The sequence below is a fragment of the Pseudorca crassidens genome, chromosome 10 (genome assembly GCF_039906515.1).
Source record: "Pseudorca crassidens isolate mPseCra1 chromosome 10, mPseCra1.hap1, whole genome shotgun sequence".
Taxonomy (NCBI): Eukaryota; Metazoa; Chordata; class Mammalia; order Artiodactyla; family Delphinidae; genus Pseudorca; species Pseudorca crassidens.
The window spans coordinates 43,018,171-43,039,213 of record NC_090305.1 but is presented as its reverse complement, the minus strand read 5'-3'; the positions used below and the strand labels follow the sequence as shown (position 1 = coordinate 43,039,213).

At 37.4% G+C, this 21,043-nt stretch overlaps 1 protein-coding gene across 1 annotated transcript in view; it reads right to left on the bottom strand.

Moving 5' to 3' along the window:
* GFRAL (GDNF family receptor alpha like) overlaps positions 1-21,043 on the bottom strand; it is a 57,918-nt gene that overhangs the window by 22,392 nt on the left and 14,483 nt on the right. Inside the window, 3 exon segments of the mRNA XM_067755852.1 lie at positions 10,180-10,430; positions 15,621-15,951; positions 16,847-16,903. Coding sequence (XP_067611953.1) covers positions 10,180-10,430; positions 15,621-15,951; positions 16,847-16,903 — 639 coding nt within the window.

The following is a 21,043-nucleotide window of genomic DNA, read 5'->3' as shown; positions in this document are numbered from 1 at the left end:
TTTATGAACATGACCATTTTCTATTTCCCTCAGAGCACATTTGAGTTGCTACATGAATCAGTGCCTCCAAGACTGCAATGCTTAAGACCGCAAACAAACTCTTTTTGTTACTTGCAGTGTTCAGCATTTCTTGGTTGACATTCTTGATGTATGGTACCCAGACAAGCTGTATCTGCAACACCTGATGCCCTAATTTCATTTCAGAACTACATAATCAGAAACTCTGGGGTTGGAACCCAACAATGTGTTTAACAAGCACTGTAGGTGATTCTCTTGCAGTTAAAGTTTGAGAAACACTGCTCTAAGCCACTATCTCAATAAAAGTTTTAGGAATGATAAGGACATCTGCTTGGAATCTTTCATGACACTATGATGCCTACTGATTACTAGATTGACACAATATACCAGGCTGATTAGGTTGATCTGTTTCTTAGTAGCAGACAGGTTACGAGATATGTAAGTTATTTGATATTTATTAAATTATACTTTTTTTTTTCCTTAAAGGTCTTTGAGAGATTGTCTAGATCCATACTACTCAGAGTGTGATCCCTGGACCAGCAGCATTAACATCACCTGGGAGCTTGTTAGAAATGCCAATCTCAGGCCTTCACCCAGAACAACTGAATCAGAATCTGCATTTTAACTAGAAACTATGTAATTCTTATACACATTAAAGTTTAAGATCAAATGTCCAACTTCATCATCTGACCTAAAATCATTCAAACATATATTTAAGAAGTCACTTATTCTGAGAAAATATGACACCTTAGAACTTCTGGAAATTAGTCTGTTTCCCACACCATCTGTGTGACATCATAATGGTTATGCAAAAATTATTGATTTGTGTGATTTTCCAAATCCCTGAAAGTCTATAGTAAGAGTTTATATTTGCTGAATTTTACTATTGTTATGAATATTTCTTTACATGAATTAACTGATATAATCTTTGCACCAGCATTCTGGGTTAACATTGATTTTCCATTTCACAGACAAGAAATTGAGGCCAAAAATGAGTAACCTGTTCACAGTTACTTATCCTGTAAATGATGGAGAAATTATCCAAACCCAGCATGCTGGTGCCATTTTGCCTCTCTAAGACTAGGCTCTAGAATAAGGTCTATTAACACTTCCAAACATGAGATCTGACTATTAGAGGCATTGTTGTTGATCATGGTTTTTAACCAAAAAATCAAGGCTGGGGCCAAGGAAGAAGGGAGGTGAAAAAAGCTCTGTGTGCATTTTAGGTTTGAAAGTTAATAAAGGTTTAATGCACTGATTTACCTCTGAGGCCCAGAGCCAAAGAAATATCCAGAATTCTAAGTAACATAAAAGCCTAGAGTTACAGAGTTTACCATGGATCTGATTTTTTTTACATTGGGTGGTAACTTAAGTCATTCTAAAGAAATGGTTTATTTGTTTTTATTATTCTTTATGTTACTAACTTATAACACACATGCCTGTTCTCTAAAGAGTTCTAAAGAGTTTGCAAATAATGAAAAACAGGTTCCTAAAGGAATAATTTTTAAGAGGAAAAACATACATTTATAAGTGAGTGTCTACGAATTGGATGTACTACAAATTCACCATGGAGCCACTTTAATCCCGAAAATACAAAATACTGGACAATTTAGAAGCTATGTTATAAATATGAATACAGAGTAGAGAAATTATTTTGAATGTTCCTTGGAAAACCAAGAGATTTTTTTAGCACCTGGACTGAATTTGAAGGAAACTGGACTTGAATTAGAGTTTTGTGTGGGAACCAAGAAAAAGTCAGTGGTTTTGGCTAGATGAAGTGATTTATTTAAAGCCAAAACTTAACATAAAGCTCCTGGAATACCAACCTATATGAATTGGCTATAAGAGAAGGTGGTGTGTGTGTGTGTGTGTGTGTGTGTGTGTGTGTTGTGTGTCTGTGTGCATATGTGTGAGCATATGAGGGGGAGAGAGAGAGAGAGAGATTTTTGCAATGGAAATGTCTTTCACAATTCACTTCGCTCACTGTTTTATTTATAGTCTATAACCTTACTTTCTCAAACAGCCACTGACCAGATGACAATAAAAATTAAAACAAGAATTGACAAAAGTGAGTTTGAGCCTCTATTAATCCACTTTGCACAGTCTTTAAATTATTTTCCTGAAAGTAAGTGTAAAATGTTATACAGTTTAGGAAAAATATACAAAACTATGTATTAAGCACTTCTATACCTAAACGGGTGTATTTAAAGGACTTTCTATAAGAATGCTCATTAATGGAATGTTACTTTTAGATCAAGACCTTCACTGGGAATAGACAGATGAAATATTGTAAGCCAAGATGAAACAGTGAAATAAATAATCTATCCATTGAATGGAGACAAATAAGTAAGACAGTCTTATTGCCAATGTTGATATCTAAGACAAGACCTCAGTAGACAGATGGGTGAGAAGTCTGGCTACAGGAAGAAATAAAGTTGTAGAAATACTTACTAATCTGAGGGCTCTTTTCCCAAGTTTCTCAAAAGGCTATACACATGTTTAGGAGTTTTTATATGAATATTTCACAAAAGCCAGGTAGTTTTGTAAATCTATTGGAGACTGTCTTTTTTCATCCTTGTTACTAACAGACAGGGCTTCCTGTATCCTACAGTTCATTAAGGGGATAACACACATTTAAGAGCAAAAATGTGTTAGAACCAATTGCCTGTTTCAGTGTTGACACCACACAAGAATCAACTGTAAAAGAGTTTCCCACTATTCAGACTTTTTTGAAAGTAGAACTATGAAGAGGAAAAGTACTGGAAAATATAAGGAGCCTGAAATGTTTTTATTAAAGTGGGCAGTAGCAGCCCAGTCTTATTAATTCCTGATTCTTTTGCTCAAATATTTGAATTGAAAATTCCAGCTTAAGTGGAAACACAAATGAGTGAGGCTCTTAACAGGAAAGCTATATTATGACGAGAGGTCTAATAAGGAGGGAAAAGAACAACGGTATTCAGAAGGCAGTGCTGCCATGGAGATAGAGTTGATTCATTCATCCATCCATCCACTCACTGTTTATTGAGTAGCTAATGTGTGCCAACTGTGTTTTTAGGCACTGGGGTGAAGCAGGCCAACTTAAGAGCTGCATGGTATCAGTCTTGCCTTTCTGTGCATAGGAGTTTCTCATTCCCTGAGAGGTGTGAGCTAAAAGAGGTTCTGGGTTCTCCGGCAAGTGCCTGGGTTTTTCCCACTTGTGGATTAAAGCAGTGGTTCCCAAACTTGGTTGAAAATCAGAAACACCTGGGTGATTTTTTTTTTTTTAATACAGATGTCTGAGCTCTGCCTCAGGCCTACTGAATTAGAATAATTGAGGTTAGGGTCAAATATCTATATTTTCAACAAACCTTTAGATATTTCTGAAGGATGAACAGGTTTGAGGGCCAAGAATTCCACGTCCATCCTCTCAGTACTTTGCGGGTTGTCTTTGTGATCATCAGGCTCTTCATTAATAATGAAAAGATTGCTCCTAACAGAGTTGGGGAACCAGCTGTCTTTAGCGAAACATTAATATAGAAACTCCTAAACATGGGTATAGCTTTTGTTTAACATCAGATAAAGAAACCTAATAGTCCAGTCCTGAATCCAGTGCCAAACAACAATGGTATTTAAAGTCAGGGTGATTAAAATGTATAGAATATCTGCTATGTAACAGGCAGTCTATACACTTAATCTCATTCAAGATCTCTGGATGCATATGGCATCTCTGACAAGCCCTAATAGAGGTACAGCACAGACCCCTTGGATTCTAGAGCAAGCCTCCACCATCTGTAGGAGGAGCCCATTTGCCAGTTAAAATATAGCTCCTAACATGCCTCTGGGTATGAAGAAATTCATTAAGTCATTGGTTCCCAGAAAGGTGAGTACAGGATATCATTGCTAACTAAATGGACAGCTGGCACACCACAGACCCACCTAGATGTGGCCTGAGAGACCAGTGGTGAGGGGACATCCTCCCCAAGGGAGAGCATAAGCAGGGCTCTTGATTGCCCACTTTGCAAAGACAGACATGGATAGAAGTTAAGACTGGTGGGCAGTGGTAGATTGCTTAATCAGAGAGATGGAAAGAGCGTCCTTGAAAGACTGTAGACAAGGGAATGAGGGGAAGAGGCATATGGAAGGTCCTGTGGTAGTAGCACAAAGTGGGCAGATCAGATAGTATGCACCATGGAGTAGGCCTTCAACAACCAGGTCAACTGGTGACCTGCCCAGAGGAGGCCAACCGTGCCCTCTTCAGCCATGCAATGCCTGTGCACTGAGCATGTGGTGACAAGGATGGCAGCCATGCATGGCCCCACAGACTGGACTCCCTCTCTTTCAGGCCGTCCCATCAAAGTTCTGCCAGTGCTGAATGCCAAACAGCCCAGCAACAACAGAAACCCACAGTTTGGCACGTGGGTGGCAGACTGATGATACCATAACCCTTCCACCCTGAAGAAGGCAGTGATGCATTCCTGCTGGAATTTATACCTATTCTGGGTATGGATTTGCCTTTGCTCTTTACCATCAAATACTTCCTCCAATGCCTAGTCCATCTTTGTGCAGATGCAACCTGACAGTGCTTCCCCTTGGATCTGGCCCTGGACACCTCCTTCTTCCCTCCTCAGTGCTTTTCTGTCCCTGCAGCATGAGATGGACATTAGGCTCCATCAGCATTTATGTATGTACTATACACAATTTCCAGGGAATCAAGGTTCATGGGGCCACCCCTGAGAAATGGGACACAGAATCCAAAGGATGTCTTTCCTGTCCTTCTGCCATGAAGACAGTTCTGAGATGCATTTCTCAAAGCACCTTGGAAGGTCCCAAAAGGAACAGGAACACTTGAAAGAGATGGAGCGGTAGTGTGAGTTGATTCCTCTTGACTGCATTGTACAGAGTTTTACAATAAAGATATGAGCTCAGGTAGAAACTTGCTGGTTTTCAAGCAGAGATCAGAGAGGTTAAAATGAGGACCCTATGACATGAAAGCTGACTGTCTTAGTTCCCAAATAGTAAGAGATACGACTGAACAAGATTGTCCAGTCATAAGAGTCCCAGTATTTCTGAGTTAAACAAATTGGCTCAGCTATGCAGCAAAAATCAGATTAAGGGGAATACATTTTCACTCAAGTCCATTGTTTAGATTAGCTTAAATCATTGCATTAGAGAGAGAGGTATGGGGGTGAAGAAGCCAGGCAATAAGGCAGACTTGGGAACTAGTCAAGAAAATACTTTTTTTATTGTGGATACTGGCACATGGAACTGACTGAAAGCAAATATATTAGAAACCTAACACATTTTTAAGAGATTATGTTGCCAAGGAAGCCACCGGTTGGCTTGCAAAGAGTCTGTGACTGTTAAATGTTAAAGCAACTCACAGTCTCTCAAAACTCGTGAGCAGGATATGGTCTAGGAGAGCTCCTGTTCCAGAAAGAGGGCATCCTCTTCCCCAGCCTACTGCAGATACAGCTGTGGAGGATGGTGGATAAGGAAAAAGCTTCCAGAGGGCAAGATGGGAGCCTTAAGTGTGGTTCTTCCCAGGTATCTGTCAGAGAGGCTTCAAATGACTACCAGGCAGGACTTCATTACTGGGTGCTATAACTCTCCCTTTTTACCTTATTTTGAATGGGCGTCTTTATTGATGTTATGCTGTCCCTGTTAATATACCTATAACATGCGTGCATGCATGTGTGTGTCTCTCTCTGTGTGTGTGTGTGTGTGTGTTATTTGTGTTGGAGGGATGGTAGGGAATAACTGCTCTTTCTAGTTCATGGGCTGCCTGTCCACTCCATGGTGCTACATCATCTGGATTGCACATCACCCAAGATCCAGGTCTTTGAGCTAGTGACTGTCGCTGGATGAACATTTGGGAAACACTGGGTCATCTCCCTTGGGGAAAGGGTAAGTACATTCTCTTTGTAGACAGAAGAGTGAAATAGACATTGGGTGAATTGTGGCAGAGTCTTACTTGTCAGCTAATAACCACAGTTGCCTTTTCTTCTGGTTCAAAACTGTACTACAGTTTCCCACCTTTCTTGCAGACAGCTGTGACCATGTGGTTGAGTCATGGTCAGCAGGACGTGGGTGTAGGTGACGTACACGGCTTCCACTACCAAACCATGAAATACTCCTCTGTGACTATGTTGCTTTCTGCATTCTGTCTTACCCTCTTTCCAGCTGAGTGGAGAGGGCTTTGAAATCCATCATGAGAAAGAGACACACATTGGGAAGAGGCTGGTCCTCTAAATATAGGCTACTATGCAGCCTTTAAAAAGAATAAAGCCATCATATGTGTACAACTTGCAAATGGGTCCATCATATATTTTTAAATTAAAAAGGGAGCTGTAGAGCAGGATGTATAGTTTGATTCCATTAAAAAATATCTGTGTGTGTGTGTGTAAGGGAGAGGGAGGCACTGTTTGAGTGTGTACAAAATAAGGTACGTATACTTACAAGGCAAAAAAAAAAAAGCGTTAGAAAGAATGTACACCAATCTTGTAAACGTTGGCTCTCTCTAGAGAATGAGATTGGGGGAAGAATTTAACTTATTTTTGTTTCTATATTCTTTAAATTTTGTTTAAGCTTGTATCCCAATTATAATGTTTTCTGCTCCCTATAGGATTTAATAGAAATAGGTAGTCTCTTTTTATGTATTTATTCTTTTTAAAAATAATTCTTCAAAAAGAAGCTGAGCCTTCAGGGGCAGAATGGGTCTATTTCCAAACCTCTTTAAGAGATTTGTCTACAGTTGGCATAAAAAGACAACTTTGCACCAGGAGAAAAGAGAATATTCCTGTCAGCATGTGGTACACACACATCTATAGATTGAATTTTTCAGTGTAGCAGGGAAAGGCAACACCAATCTCTTAATTCTTTCCATTTCTGTGGTCCTCTCTGTCTTAACCAATTTTTTTCTCTTCCGTTTCTCTCATGCCTCTCTCAGCTCTAACTGCCAACAATTTGCTCTGGGCTGCCAGATGCCAGAGAGAAGTGAGTCTGTGGATGCAGAGTTGTGCAGGTGAGTGCAAGTTGGTGGCCAAATACCCAGCACCTTCAGGATGCTCAGTGCCCAAATGTGGTCCTGCAGACTGGAACCGAGGCACGCTCTTCAACATGTTTTCAAAGCTCAGATCTGAGATGAGAACAAAGAGGTTCTGCCTGAGAGGGCTGTGGAGCATCCTGAACCAACACAAGCTTGTTGTCCTCATGGTGTTACAGGCAGGAGAACACCGTGGGCTGCAGTCAACCAGCCAGGGCTGGGATCCTGCATCCACTGCATCCTGGACATGGAAGCCAAGTGACCCAGCTCACCTCTCAGCTGCCTTTACCTTCCATGTGAAAAGCTGCAGAAATAATATTGTCCAGCTCATGGAATGATTAAGGTTAGATGAGGAATGTGACCCCAGATAAGCACTCCTAGCAACTCTCTCATTTTTTATAATTATTATAAGACCCTGACTTGGATACATCAAGGTAGATGACTTCCAGATTTGTTTCAAGCAAGTGTTCTTCAAACTTCCAAGAGCAGCACATTAGTGAGTCATGAAGTCAATTTAGTAGGTAGTCAGCATTGAAAAAATATAATGGAATAGAAAAATAATTTTTAAAAAACAGAAGACATAGCATGTAAAAATCTAATGTCAAATGCATTGCTTACTGTGGTCTGAGGTCAAGTGAGTTTGAAAAACAATGACTTGAAGCCAAACAAAAGTGACAAATGGAAAATTTTCTCCAACTGTCCTCTCTGTTCTATTCAGTTCTGCCCCTTTCAGGTAAAATGAGCAGAAGGTGAAGGGCTTTGGAAACCAGCTGTAATGAGAGCTGGGGTTTTTTTGTTTTTTTTTTTTTGAGAGGTTGATAAAATGTACAAATATTTTTTATTTTATATTGGAGTATAGTTGATTAACAATGATGTGTTAGATACAGGTGTATTTTGATAAAGCGTGAGCATGCTGGGCTGATGTGAAAAGTCAGAGGCAGTGGTTAGAGTTCATTCAAAAATCTCCATGTTCTACCACTTCCCAAGTATATGGGGCAGGGGATGAGGGTTTGTTAGAACTAGCCAGGCTAAGGATTTAATTTGTGTTTTTGTCTGAAACTTTTCCTATTAATTCAAGTACTCAGAACCCTGACAGAAGGCCTTTAAGGTTCCTTTAATTCTATAAACGCATCACTTAAAATTCCTACTTTTAGTAAATAATGTTTGAGGAGAAAAAATGTTTAGTCTTCCAAAGTGAGTGAAGAAAAGTGAATCATTTTGAATTTTTATTTTTCTGAAACATTATAGAGTATGTCAATGTTTATGGATTTTTGTGTCCATTTCTACTGTTTCTTCATGAATATATATGTATTTTTGCTCTATATAGGTAGTCAAATACAATGAAAGCAAAACATAAGAATTATTGAAAACACATGGGAGAAAACTCGGTTTGGAAGTAGAATTAGGTTGCTTGTGCTGGCATTCTTAGGGAATTTATGCCCAAGGAATTGGTTACCACTAACTTGCAGAAACTACATTTTTTTTTCCCAGACACCATTTAATATGGAAAAACCACTTATAAATAATCATGATAGTGTAATTGTATATATTGTTGTTGGTTTAAGTTACTTTATTTGGTATTTCCTTTTGTAATGTTATGAGCCATTCATTATAAATACCTTTAGTTCCAACAGAATTAGCCACTTAGTATTAATCAAAGAGGAAGATTATTTAGAAAATATGACTCAACATATATCATGCGATTTTCCTCTTTGTATCATGATTTCAATTGAAATATGTCTGTAGTGCTAATTATAGAAATTCCAAAGAGAGCCCTGTTGGAATCAAACCATACACTCTGAGTCGTATGTTTATTACCTAATACATAACAAATCACAATTTTGATCATATTGGCTAATGTGTATCGCTTTAGTATCTTTAAAGAAAAATAGAACAAAATTTTAAAAATGTGTGTATCTGTTTATAGTTAGATATATACAGATATGTATCTGTCAAAATTTGTATGAATATAAAGATTTTTTGCAATGAAATGGTAAATGTCTGTTATTCCTTCCTGGAAATGGTGCTTGTGGTTTGGTTACACCTAGGGTCTTATGAGCCGGGGATGTTTTGGGACTCACATAGTTGCATGGATTAACCTTGAAGGTAGATGATGGAGAGGTCTTGAATTAGTGTGTGATCACATTGTTAGGCTTTTTCCTAGAAGACTTATAGCCAAATCTCTCTCAACCACTTGTTCCCTTTGAGACTGTAGACAAATTATTTAAATTCCTAAATCTGTTTTCTTATCCCTAAAATACTGTACATAATAACTTTAGAAAATGTGTTTTCCATTCCCTCATACAGGTAGATTAGCAGACATATTAAAGACCAAGGGGAGATAACTAAATCCAAGGGTAAATACGTTTTACTTAGGTTGGGACAGCCATATAGTAGATTGTTAACTACCCCCGATGAATCCAGCTTTGGATATACACATCCTTCTCACTGTGACTGTGAGCTTGGCCATGTGACTTGCTTTGTCCAGTGGGGCACTAGCAAATATAGCAGAAGCAGATGCTTGACAAGTACTTGTTCACTGGGGATTAGCTGCTAGGGATGCTGCCATCACCATGAAAGATCCAGGGTCTACTGCTGCAGAGGTCATGTGGAAAAGAACCACGCCATCCCAGCCAACAGTCCTTGTTAAACAACACCTGAACAGACTGGCCTTGGTCTCACCACCAGACGATTGTACCTTCATGAGAGACCCCAAACAAGACCATCAGAAGAACCACCCAACTGAGCCAAGCCCAGTGAGAAGAATTGTGAAGAAATAAATAATTATTTCAAGCCACCAAGATTTGAGTTGGTTTGTTACTTGCAATAGATACCTGTTACATTCCGTTATCTGGTAGGATAAACCTTTTAGGCTCTTGATATTGAAATCAATGTGACACCTAGGAGTGATCAATCATATAAATTAACAACATGTATCACTTGCAGATAAGAGTAAAATAGCAAATGTGCAAAGCATAATCAGAAAATAAATTTTAAAATTAGAAACATAGAGTTGACTTTGTGACCAAATTTTCTATGCTGAATTACTACTTTGTGCTGTATAGACAAAAACAAGAAATATATTATATATGTGTGTGTTTATATATATATATGTATATATATATAATTGGGTAACTTACTGAAACATGATTTTCTATGAAGCATATGCTGGAAAATCTTGCACAAGGATTCTTCACTTTGGGTAATAGTCCTACAGGTGCACTGCATTTGAAGGACTGTCCCAAGGGTACCAATGTAAGCTGCTTTGCAGTCATTACTTCCGGAGCAAGTGAGGTCTTGCTTGCTTAAGGTACTGATGCAGGTCTCATCCTCATGACACTTTCTTATCACATGCTGCCAGCACTTTGCCTGGAATGTTCTATAGCGCCTCCTAGAAAGAGTCAGGAAATGGAATTAGTCTCTGAATAATATTATTTCACACTAACATGTAGTGTTGCCTCACCTAACGAAAGACTGACATAAAGCAAAATGCCTTCTAGATGCTTATAAACATAGTTGAAAACTAAGTTTGTACACTTAAACATCCCAACAGAGAGTGCAGAAGAAAACTTGTGAATTATTTTCCTTTTGTGTTGAAAGACAGAGGTTAAGTTTAGGATTCCCTGGATGACTCTTTCTTCATTACTAATTTTATTTCACTGGGCGATGATTTGTAGTAAGAACTCCTTCGAGATTTATTAGCAATAATTTCTGAAGCAGAATGTGGTTTTGAGACTAGCATTTGGCCATTGACTCCCACCAAGTGATTTCAGAAAAGTCTCTTGACTTTTCCAGAGAGTTTTCCCACAGGATGGGAGGTACTGTATTCTTTCTCAATATTTCTAGGCAGACTAATTAGAGTTAACAAAATGCTCTGAGGTTCTCTGGCAGCATGAGCTAATTTAAAGCAAAACATGAGTTTATTTAATGGTCGAGATAATCCATTAGAACCATATCCATTCATAACTTTTCTCACTACATATATCATTCTTGCTGTATTAGCATTGAATAAAATCTGGATAGTGTACAATAATTTCATATTTGGAACTTTCACAGTAAGAAAATCTACTTAGTGGAACCAAGAATATTAATCTTCCTATTTATCATGTATAATTATTTTTTTCGCTGTCTTGAATATGTCACCATCAAACATGCATGAAAACCCTCTGAGTACATGTCATTTGTCCTGCGCTTATTTGCTTTCATGATGTTACTCTGCTTAAATCCATAAATCACATTATTTTCAATAATCTTGTATTTTAAGTCATCTTAAAGGAATCAGCTTTTAAATACAGTGGTAAAAATTAATTAATATATTAGAATTTATATTTAATAAAATACTAAAAAGTTTTTGAGCATATAATTCTGAATCCAGAAGAACAAATATGTTCCTTTAATGCAATTAAGGGTTTTATATATAAGATGTCATCTAGATGTAAGCATTGGCAGTATTGGTTGTCATCTATGAGGTTGACAGGTGCCATTTAGTCTTTCTTAAATATATGTTTTACAAATTAAGTTGCATGATTTATCTCCTCATAAAAGTTATTTCATTCAAAAAAGTAGTTGTGAAATTTTGCAAAAATGATGAACTGAAGGGTATTTAATTAAAAATTAAAATATTATAAAAAGTACTTTGGTATACTTACTATCTAAATTATTTGAAAAAATTAAATACAGCAAAATATTTTATATTATAGAAATTTTGTTTTATGTTTGAAATGTTTTGCTGTGTAGCTGTTTCATTATCCTTATTTTCTCGATATACTGAAATTTTTTATTCTGGTTTATTACTTGAACCATTAAGTATTTAAAAGAGTAAGTTTTAAAATAAAGTTGATTATTTTGTTTTTAGTTTTGCTATAAGTTTCTGGTTATATTGTAAAATGTAAGAGAATATGGTCTGTGTAATTTCTACACACAGAATGTATTACATTTGCCTTTGTGACCTAATATATAGTAATACTTTGTGAATATTCTTTGGCACTTAAATATGTCTATTGTGGAGTTTTGCTTTTAAAAAGTAGGTAAAATTTCTTGTAAGCAATTACTTTTTTTCACTACTTTCTGGAGTTCATACATATGGAAAAACAATGTATTGTAATTTCCTGTAAATTCCTAAACATTTATAATTGGCAAAATATAATCTCACCTCCCAGTGTGTATCTGTATGGGGCAAATTAATTGAAAAAAATAGTTCTTTATGTCATCTTCTTTGGCCTTTTCAAATAAACAGAGGAGTTTCAAGACCAATCATGGAAAGAGTAAGCGGGCACAGGGACAGAAGTTGTATTTTCAAATCCAATTGCTCTGCTTTGCCCCATGTATAAGGGCTTCTGCAGGAAAGATCCATGATAAAGTCTTAACATTCTCACTGAAGAAGTTGTTTTTCTTTGGAGATTTTTTTTCCATCTGAATTACATTAAGGATAATTTAATATAAATACTGGAAATCTCCCTAAGGCAAAATCTGCTTGAGAAAATGATAGAATTTGTCTTTTCATCTTGACAACTAATATTGTATAATATTTCCATCACCTCTATAAAGTGTTCATTCAGAGACTATTTGCACATGGTGAAAAGAAAAAGACACACAATCCTTACTCCCTGAATTAATATATAAAAAACAGGAATTACATAAGAAGAGACATATATCTGTATATTAAAACATTATAAAAATTAAGTAAGTACAGATATTCAAAAGTAGAGGGAAATGAGATGAAGTCTTTTGAGAGCATATCGTGTTCCAGACCCTGCACCAAGCACTTTGGAGAGGTTGTGAAACCCTGGCGTCCTTGTGGAGGAAAATCACCAACTCTATCAGTCAGTTTGAGGATGTGTTGATGCCAAAGTGAGGTTCATGCAAGAGTTTGTGTTTCAGAATCCATCACAGGGCTTCTCAAGGATTGTAGCAGCGGATCCCATCACTTGACATTAAAATATGGTATTTGATAGGGAAACTCAGATATATCATCCTGAGAAAATTGAATACTAATAACTCATAGATAATGATGTAGAATATCCAGGGCCCTGGCAGTGGAATCAGGTAAAGCTTGGTACCGTCCATGGAGACATCTGGCATTTTTACAGGGATTACTTTAAAAAAAAAGTGTCCTCTGGCTGGGTAAAATGTTATTTGGTTTCACTGCTAGTGAAGATAGATGATAGACAGTAATATTTTATTTGTGATATGAGAAAAATAATGCAATCAAATGTTTTTACCACATTTCATTGATTATAGGAGATACCATTATTTTATTACAACGAAAATCACTTGTTGCCAGTTGTTATTGTTTTAATTTAATACTTTTTGTTTTTGGTCACTGAGCTTAAGACGCATTCCAAACATGTTAGGGATATTAAAATGTGCAAAAATTTTGCATCTTTGAATCAATGAAATACAATAATACACTGAATAAGGATTTTTGAGATATAAATGAGTTTGAAAATTTTTAATTTCATTGTAAAAAATATTTTTATTTTATTATTCATTCAAGAGAAATAATTAGTAAAACTTAAAATAACTGATAAACATTTGCAGGAAAAGATCTGCAAATAAAGCTTTCTTAAGAACTTTGACATTCTATATAAGTTGAAGCAAAAAAAAAAATAGTCAATGGTTTAGCACTCTGCTGAGATCTTTACCCTTTATCTTACAGAATATGTGTTATAGGGAAGCAGTTCTCTTTTTTTGACAAATGTTTACAAGATCTGCAGCTACTTTGCCAGTTGGATTGCCTGACAGTAAAGGTGTGAGGATAGTTAAAAGGCGGAAGGAAAGCAGTTCACCAAGAATCAGCCCATTCAGGAAGTGATGTCATTAAATTTCATTTGCCAGTGGTTCAAGCAAGGTGACAAATGTGACAAATCTTGCCCTGAGCTATCACACCTAGCCACTTCTCCACACTAAATGTTTATTTTGACCTTTAAAAGAATTTGTTATATATGGAGTTTTATTCATTTACATACAATTAAATAAAATAGTCCCTAATAGAAGGTACTGGGCAAACAAATTAATATGAATTTCTTGGGATAATTATCCCAAGAAGAAGCAGAAGCTTCATCCCAATTAATGCTGGTTGTTAAATAAAGCTCCTTTAATGTGATAATATCAATGTTACAGGTAGTTTTGATTCATCAAGTTTATTCAGTATCCTCTTTCTTTCCTCCATCTTCTGACTCATGTCCAAAGAGGCTCACTTAACTGTGGCTTTCTTACCACACAAAAGATCAATTCACCTTGAATATATAAGGAAATGTGTTAACGAAGACCACAGTGAGGAGAAGAGAAAGCCAAGTTGTTGGTTTCAATTTATGGTTTCCAGGAGGAGTTACCTGCAAAGGTAAAGTCTAGTCTCAACTAGCAGCCAGAGTGGATATTTTAACAAGTGAGCACATCATTCACACCTCTGCTCAAAATCTCCCAGTACCGCTCTTATTTCTCTGAGTAAATCCATTCTCTATTCCTCTTTCCCTTGTGCACTCTACCCTCCTTGCCTGAGATCATGCCACACACATTTCTTCCTCAGCACTGGCTCGTCCTTTTTTTGGTATCTCTTCTTTCCGATATTTACTGAGACAAGCTCATTTTCTCACTTATTCGACTCTGATAAAATGTCTCTACTGGGGCCACCCCATTTGTATTGCAATTCTTTCACTCTGCCCATTCACATTTCCCCTTATTGCACGTGTGTGTGTGTGTGTGTGTGTGTGTGTGTGTGTGTGTGCGCGCTCCACAGGGCAGGCATTTTTGTATCTTGTACCCTGATGCCTAAAATAGTAGTAAGCGCCTGGTAATTTTTTTTTTTTTTTTTGCGATACGCGGGCCTCTCACCGTTGTGGCCCCTCCCGTTGCGGAGCACAGGCTCCCGATGCGCAGGCCCAGCGGCCATGGCTCACGGGCCCAGCTGCTCCGCGGCATGTGGGATCTTCCTGGACCGGGGCACGAACCCGTGTCCCCTGCATCGGCAGGCGGACTCTCAACCACTGCGCCACCAGGGAAGCCCCTGGTAATTATTTTTTGAATAAACAAATACATGACTAACATCATCGCCTCGAGAATTAAGGGTGAGAGGTTGGGAAGAGAAAAAGGGTGCATTCCTGACACCATGGCACACGTGTGTTGGGGAAATCCAAACTCTAGCTCTTTCCTCATCTCCAGCCTAAGACACAAAATATTTATTTTGAAGTTTAAAGAGTCACCTCGTCAAAATTCTATGACATTTAGCAGCCTTATATAATCACACCCCAAAAAAACAATAATAAAACTGACATACAAGACAGGACTATTAAGCAATTCATGAGTCTCACTTGAATATGAAATTTTAATAATGCTATTTCATGACTACCCAATCCTGACAAACTGAATTTCTTTTATTCCAAAAACATATTCTGCATTTGAATTTCGAAAAGGATACTACACATGTACTATGGATTTAAAACTATGAATTGTCTGGCTTTATTTACATCATGTTGAATGATGGTGGGAACTCTAGCTAATGTAATGAGATCAAGTGTTGGGACTAGACTGTAACAAATAAGGTGCCAAAATCAGAAAGTAAGGTATGTGTGTTTTTACTCACCTGCATAATTCATCATTTTGGCAGCTGTGAATTATATCGAGGCAAGTTGGGGCTGGAACTCTGTTCACTGCACATGGCTTGCTGTGAAGAGCTTCTCTGGACTGCTGACAAGGTACATCAGAAGGAGCACAGTCACAAAAAGCCAACATCTGGGCAGTGTTAAAAGGCATATTTTGGTAGAAGAACTGGATGGCTGCTTGACAGTGTTTCACATCACACAGGTTTCCATTTGCTGAGCAAGCTTTCAGGTAAAGGGCCAACTGTGTGTTACAGAGCACATCCGCCACACACTCCTCCGCCACTTCCAAACAGGACCTGATCCCTCTGATTCCTAAAAGCAATGATATGCCCAGGTCGTGGAAAAGTAAACAAAAAGCTGTACATGCAGAATCTGCAAAACACTGTGAGAAGTCCATGAGCAAAATACAATGATGTACCCATGTGTTATTTTTGGCAAACATTCCTTTTTTTCCCCCTTAGAGTTAGTATGAACTTACTGGGACCTGAATAGTGGACTATTTGAATCGTCTTTCATCTACACTGGCTACGTATTGTGATCCAGAAGTGATGGGAAGTGTGTAGGGCCAAAACTGAGCTGCAGAAAAAAATTCTTGAGTCCAGGTTTCTCAAATGTAAACAGTAAATCTTCAGAAATTGCATTTCAGCTATATAGCTAATGGTGCGTTCAGTGGCTCGAATCAAAATGTTCTTGTTCTGTTGCACTTTTTATTTGGGGGGGAAATCTTGACTAAAGGCTGTAGCTATTCCAACATATAAAAATGTTCACATTCTGGAAAACACAGGTATGTGTGAATGCCCCGCCCCCAACACATCCATATACACAAAAAGACCTCAATTTAATTTACGTGATCAAAATATCTATGAAATTTAATTAAGACCTAGTCTTTGGTTTTAATTGTAAAGTATTCTTCAGCATAACTATGAATAAACGATGGATAGGCAAAACAGATGTTACATGAGTGGAAGAAATGCAATGATTTTGTTGCCTTTTTTTGTTTTTTAAAAATTATATTTATTTATTTATTTAAAATTTTACTGGAGTATAGTTGATTTGATTTTGTTGCACTTCGTAGTATTAGAATGATAAAAATATCCACACAATTTATTTTGTAATGGCATATCTTTAAGAAACCTAGTAACTACATTTTAAATTATATTGTCCAGTATTTACAATGCAGATCAAAATAACAGTTTATAAACATTACCATGATAGGAAAGAGTAGTTAGATTCCACTTGAATTTATTATCCTCTTTCATGTTATCTAGAAGGAAAACAAAGAGTCTATTTTGTTAGTGAACAATGTTCTAAATTTAATAGGAGAATGTGGACTACCTTTATGAGTGAATAATCAAGCAAAAGTACATATAAGCTCATGTAACCCTTATTTAACCCTTGATACACAAAATTAGTGAGGTACAGATGAAGAAAAATAAACCCCTGAAATATCATTCAAGTCAGTTAAACAGCCCTGTTCTGAGTATCCAGTTACTGGAAGATTTAAACAAATGCTAATGACTAGGCCATGTGCTCAGAAGTAAACAAAGAGTCTGTCTGGAGAGAAAGAACAGAAGGAATATTGTCTGAACCAAAAAACTCTTCCCAGTAAGGTCTTAATTAGATTGAAAAGCAATTTAAAGACTATTTCCACCTCTATCTTAGCCTCCCAGAGTTTTTAGGAATTGTAAGTACAGAATTGAAGACTCTCATTGATGGAAGTGAACTTGGTGACCATCTAATGCTAAAACATTTCATTTGAGAAGCATTGGTTGAGAGAGCTGAACCCTAACCACTAGATCACCAGAGGGGAGGGAGAGGGATGGAGCAGGAGTTTGTGGTTGGTAGATGCAAACTGTTACATTTAGAATGGATAAGCAACAAGGTCCTACTGTATAGCACAGGGAACTATATTCAGTATCCTGTGATAAACCATATTGGGAAAGAATATTTTAAAAAAAGAATGTATATATGTGTGTAACTGAATCACTTTGCTGTACAGCAGAGATTGGCTATACTTCAATTAAAATAATGATGTTTAAAAATCTCATTTAATTGTTCTTTCTTTCAAAGATCAACTTTATAAAAAAAGAAAAGAAAAGAAGCATTGGTTGAGTCCCTACTATATACCAGGTGCCATATTGAAGACAAATCGGCAGTCCCTATTGTCAAACCTATTAAGAAATAGAGACACACAAACAAAATCAAAATAAAATAGATGGAGCAATAATAGACATATGCATAAAGAGATAGAATAGAATTATCACATTTTAAAATAAAAATTCAATTTTTGCCATTGGCTATTAAGATACTGACTTCTGTTATGGCATAAGTGTCTCTTCATGTTTCAATTTGTCCTGACTTGAGCTGTCTGTCCAAACTCCCTGCCTGCCCATCTACTGCACATATATGATGGTACAATCACAAGAAAATTCTTTTTACCTCCCGGTGTGTCACAGCCTTTCCAGACTCCTTGTTCCATCTGTTCTCATTATACATGTTTTTTCATTTTTCTACTGGTTAATTCTCAGCTCAAGAATCACTGTCTCTTCTGAAACACACTCTCCTGTGTTTCTGAGATGTTCCTTCTTCTGTGCTACTATTCCATATTGAATGAAATCCCAATAAGCAAATTTCAGAGAGTTCTACAGCTTTTGTAACATACAAAAGTCTAGGCTAGATCTTCTATGATAGGTTAATAGCTCTGCTTTGGAACTGTTGGGTATGGCTGTGCCACTGACTAAAACATATTCAAGAAACTGAGTTCACTTACTGTTATGAACTAAATTCTGTCTCCTTCAAAAATTTATATGTTGAAGCCCTAACTCCTGGTGTGGCTATAGTGGGAGATGGTGTCTCTAGGGAAGTAATTAAGATTAAATGAGGTTCTAAGAGTGGGGCCCTGATCTGGTAGGATTTGTGTCCTCTTAAGAAGAGACCTTAGTGTGTTTCTTCACTCTTTCCTCTTCACATACACACACCGCATGGAAATGTCCTGTGAGTACATGGCAAGGAGCCAGGAAATCTAGAAGCCAGGAAGACAGCTCTCACCAGAAAATCACACTGCTGGACTTTGATCTGGAACTTCCATCCTCCAGAATGATGAGAAAATTAATTTTTGTTGTTCAAGTCACCCAACCTCTGGTATTTAACTAGGGCAGCCTAAGCAGACTAATACACTCACAATATGAGTAATTATTACAAAAACAAAAAAACAATTCTTTTACCATGGTGAAACAAATTCTATTATGGACCCATGCTATTTTATATAATATGAGTAATGCATTATAATAAATTATCTGCACATTAAATCCTAATCCACATTAAATCCTAATATATGGTGCATACATAGGTATATACACATTTTCCGGAGAATATTTTAAACAGTAGCTTAATTGCTGAAAAGGAGCTAAAGGACAGTATGTCATGGGAACACAGAGAAACATGCACTCACCAGACCTCCATCTGCGTTATAAGATCATACACATTACAAAATGTACACTGTTCCCGCTTCTTGATCCATTAATATCAAAATATATGCAGATTCTGATATCTTTTCACCCTGCTACCACTCTCGTCCAAGACACCATGCATTTCTCTGTTGACCTCATTTAGTGACATGGTCTCATTTGCGATCCATCAGTGAATGACCCCCACTTTATACCTACAGTACAGATCTCACTTCTATGTGTCATGCAATGAATTTAGATATCAATTCCATACCTAGAACTGTCTACTTGATCTCTTCACTTGGATATCTAACAAATATTTCTCACTTACCATGTCCCGAACTGACTCCTGACCTCTCCTCTGTCCACACCAAAGCCTCATCTTCTGTAGTTGTTCCCATGTTAGTCAATGAAAATAATGGCAACCACATCCTTCTAATTACTCAGGACAAAAATCTTGGAGTCAATGTTGATTCCTTTTTCCCCCTTGCATCCCCATATGATCCATTCACACCAAAACATATCGAGAATCTGACAGCTGTCCACACTGGTCCATCACCCATAATTACAAAAGCTTCCTAACTGGTCTTCCTACTTGGGCCTTATTTCTCTTCAGTTAGTTGTCAACACAAAAAACAGAATTATCCTGTTAAAGATGTAGATCCGACCATGACACTTCCTTGGCTCAAATCCTTCAGTGGTTTCCTGTAACACTCAGAATATGAGCCAAAAGTTTTGAAATGACCTACAAAGCCTTTCATGATACTGCCCCTGTTTTATTTCTGACCTCATCTCCTGCATCTCTCCCCCTGCTCTCTCGACTCTACCTCTAGTGTCTTCTTTGCTCTTCGTCAACCTTCCAGACTATCCCTAGCTCACCTTGAGCTTGTGTTTCTACTGCCTGAAGTGTTCTTTCCCTAAATACCCACATGACTCATTCCCTTGCTTCATTCCATCTTTACTCAAACATTAATTTCTTCAGATCAACTTTCTGGCCATCCTATTAAAATTACAAACCAACAACTCAGACTTCTTTTTTCCCCTACCTGTATTATTTTTCTCCTTAGCACTCATACTGTTTATTTATTTTATTTTATTTTTTTAAATTTTATTGGAGTATAGTTGATTTAAAATGTTGTGTTAGTTTCTGCTGCACAGCAAAGTGATTCAGTTATACATATACTCATTCTTTTCCAGGTTCTTTTCCCATATAGGTCATTACAGAATATTGAGTAGAATTCCAGGTGCTATACAATAGGTCCTTGTTGGTTATCTATTTTATATATAGTACTGTGTGTATGTTAATCCCAAGATCCTAATTTATTGCTCCCCAACCCCCATGTTTCCCCTTTGGTAGCACTCATACTGTTTAAAATATACATCTTCAAATCTTTTATCCTATTAATTTCTTCTTAATGGATGTTACAGCCTACTACTAAGACCCCCCTTTTGGTGATCCCAGTATTCATTTCCCCATCTGCTGGTCCTTTTCCAGCATTGCCTCATCCAAAGGAAGTTGCCACATCCAAGGGTGCAGACTTTTCTAGGGGACAGCTCCTATCTAAGGGCTAGTCCATGAGAAGGGCTCAAAGGAGCAGCTCCCATGTCTCAATGGATGACATCTCTAAAAGGCCATTACAGAGCCAAACATCTTGTGGAATCAACTGTTTGTTGTGGTCATTGTCTTGCCTTTCAATTTCTCCCTCCACCTAATCCTGTTTTTCTCACTTCTAGATTTTATTCCTGAGCCCTCAGCCCAGTACTACTCTGTATGCAAACCTCTGTCTCAGAGTCTGTTTCCAGGGAAACTCACCAAGACACTCCTCAACTGAGAATGTAAAGCCCTAGAGAGCAATGGTTTTTGTGATTTTTGTTCACTTTTTTTTACTGCTTTTTCCCCAGGTCTTAGAACATGGTCTAGGACATGGTAGGCACTCAAAGAAATATCTATTAAGTAA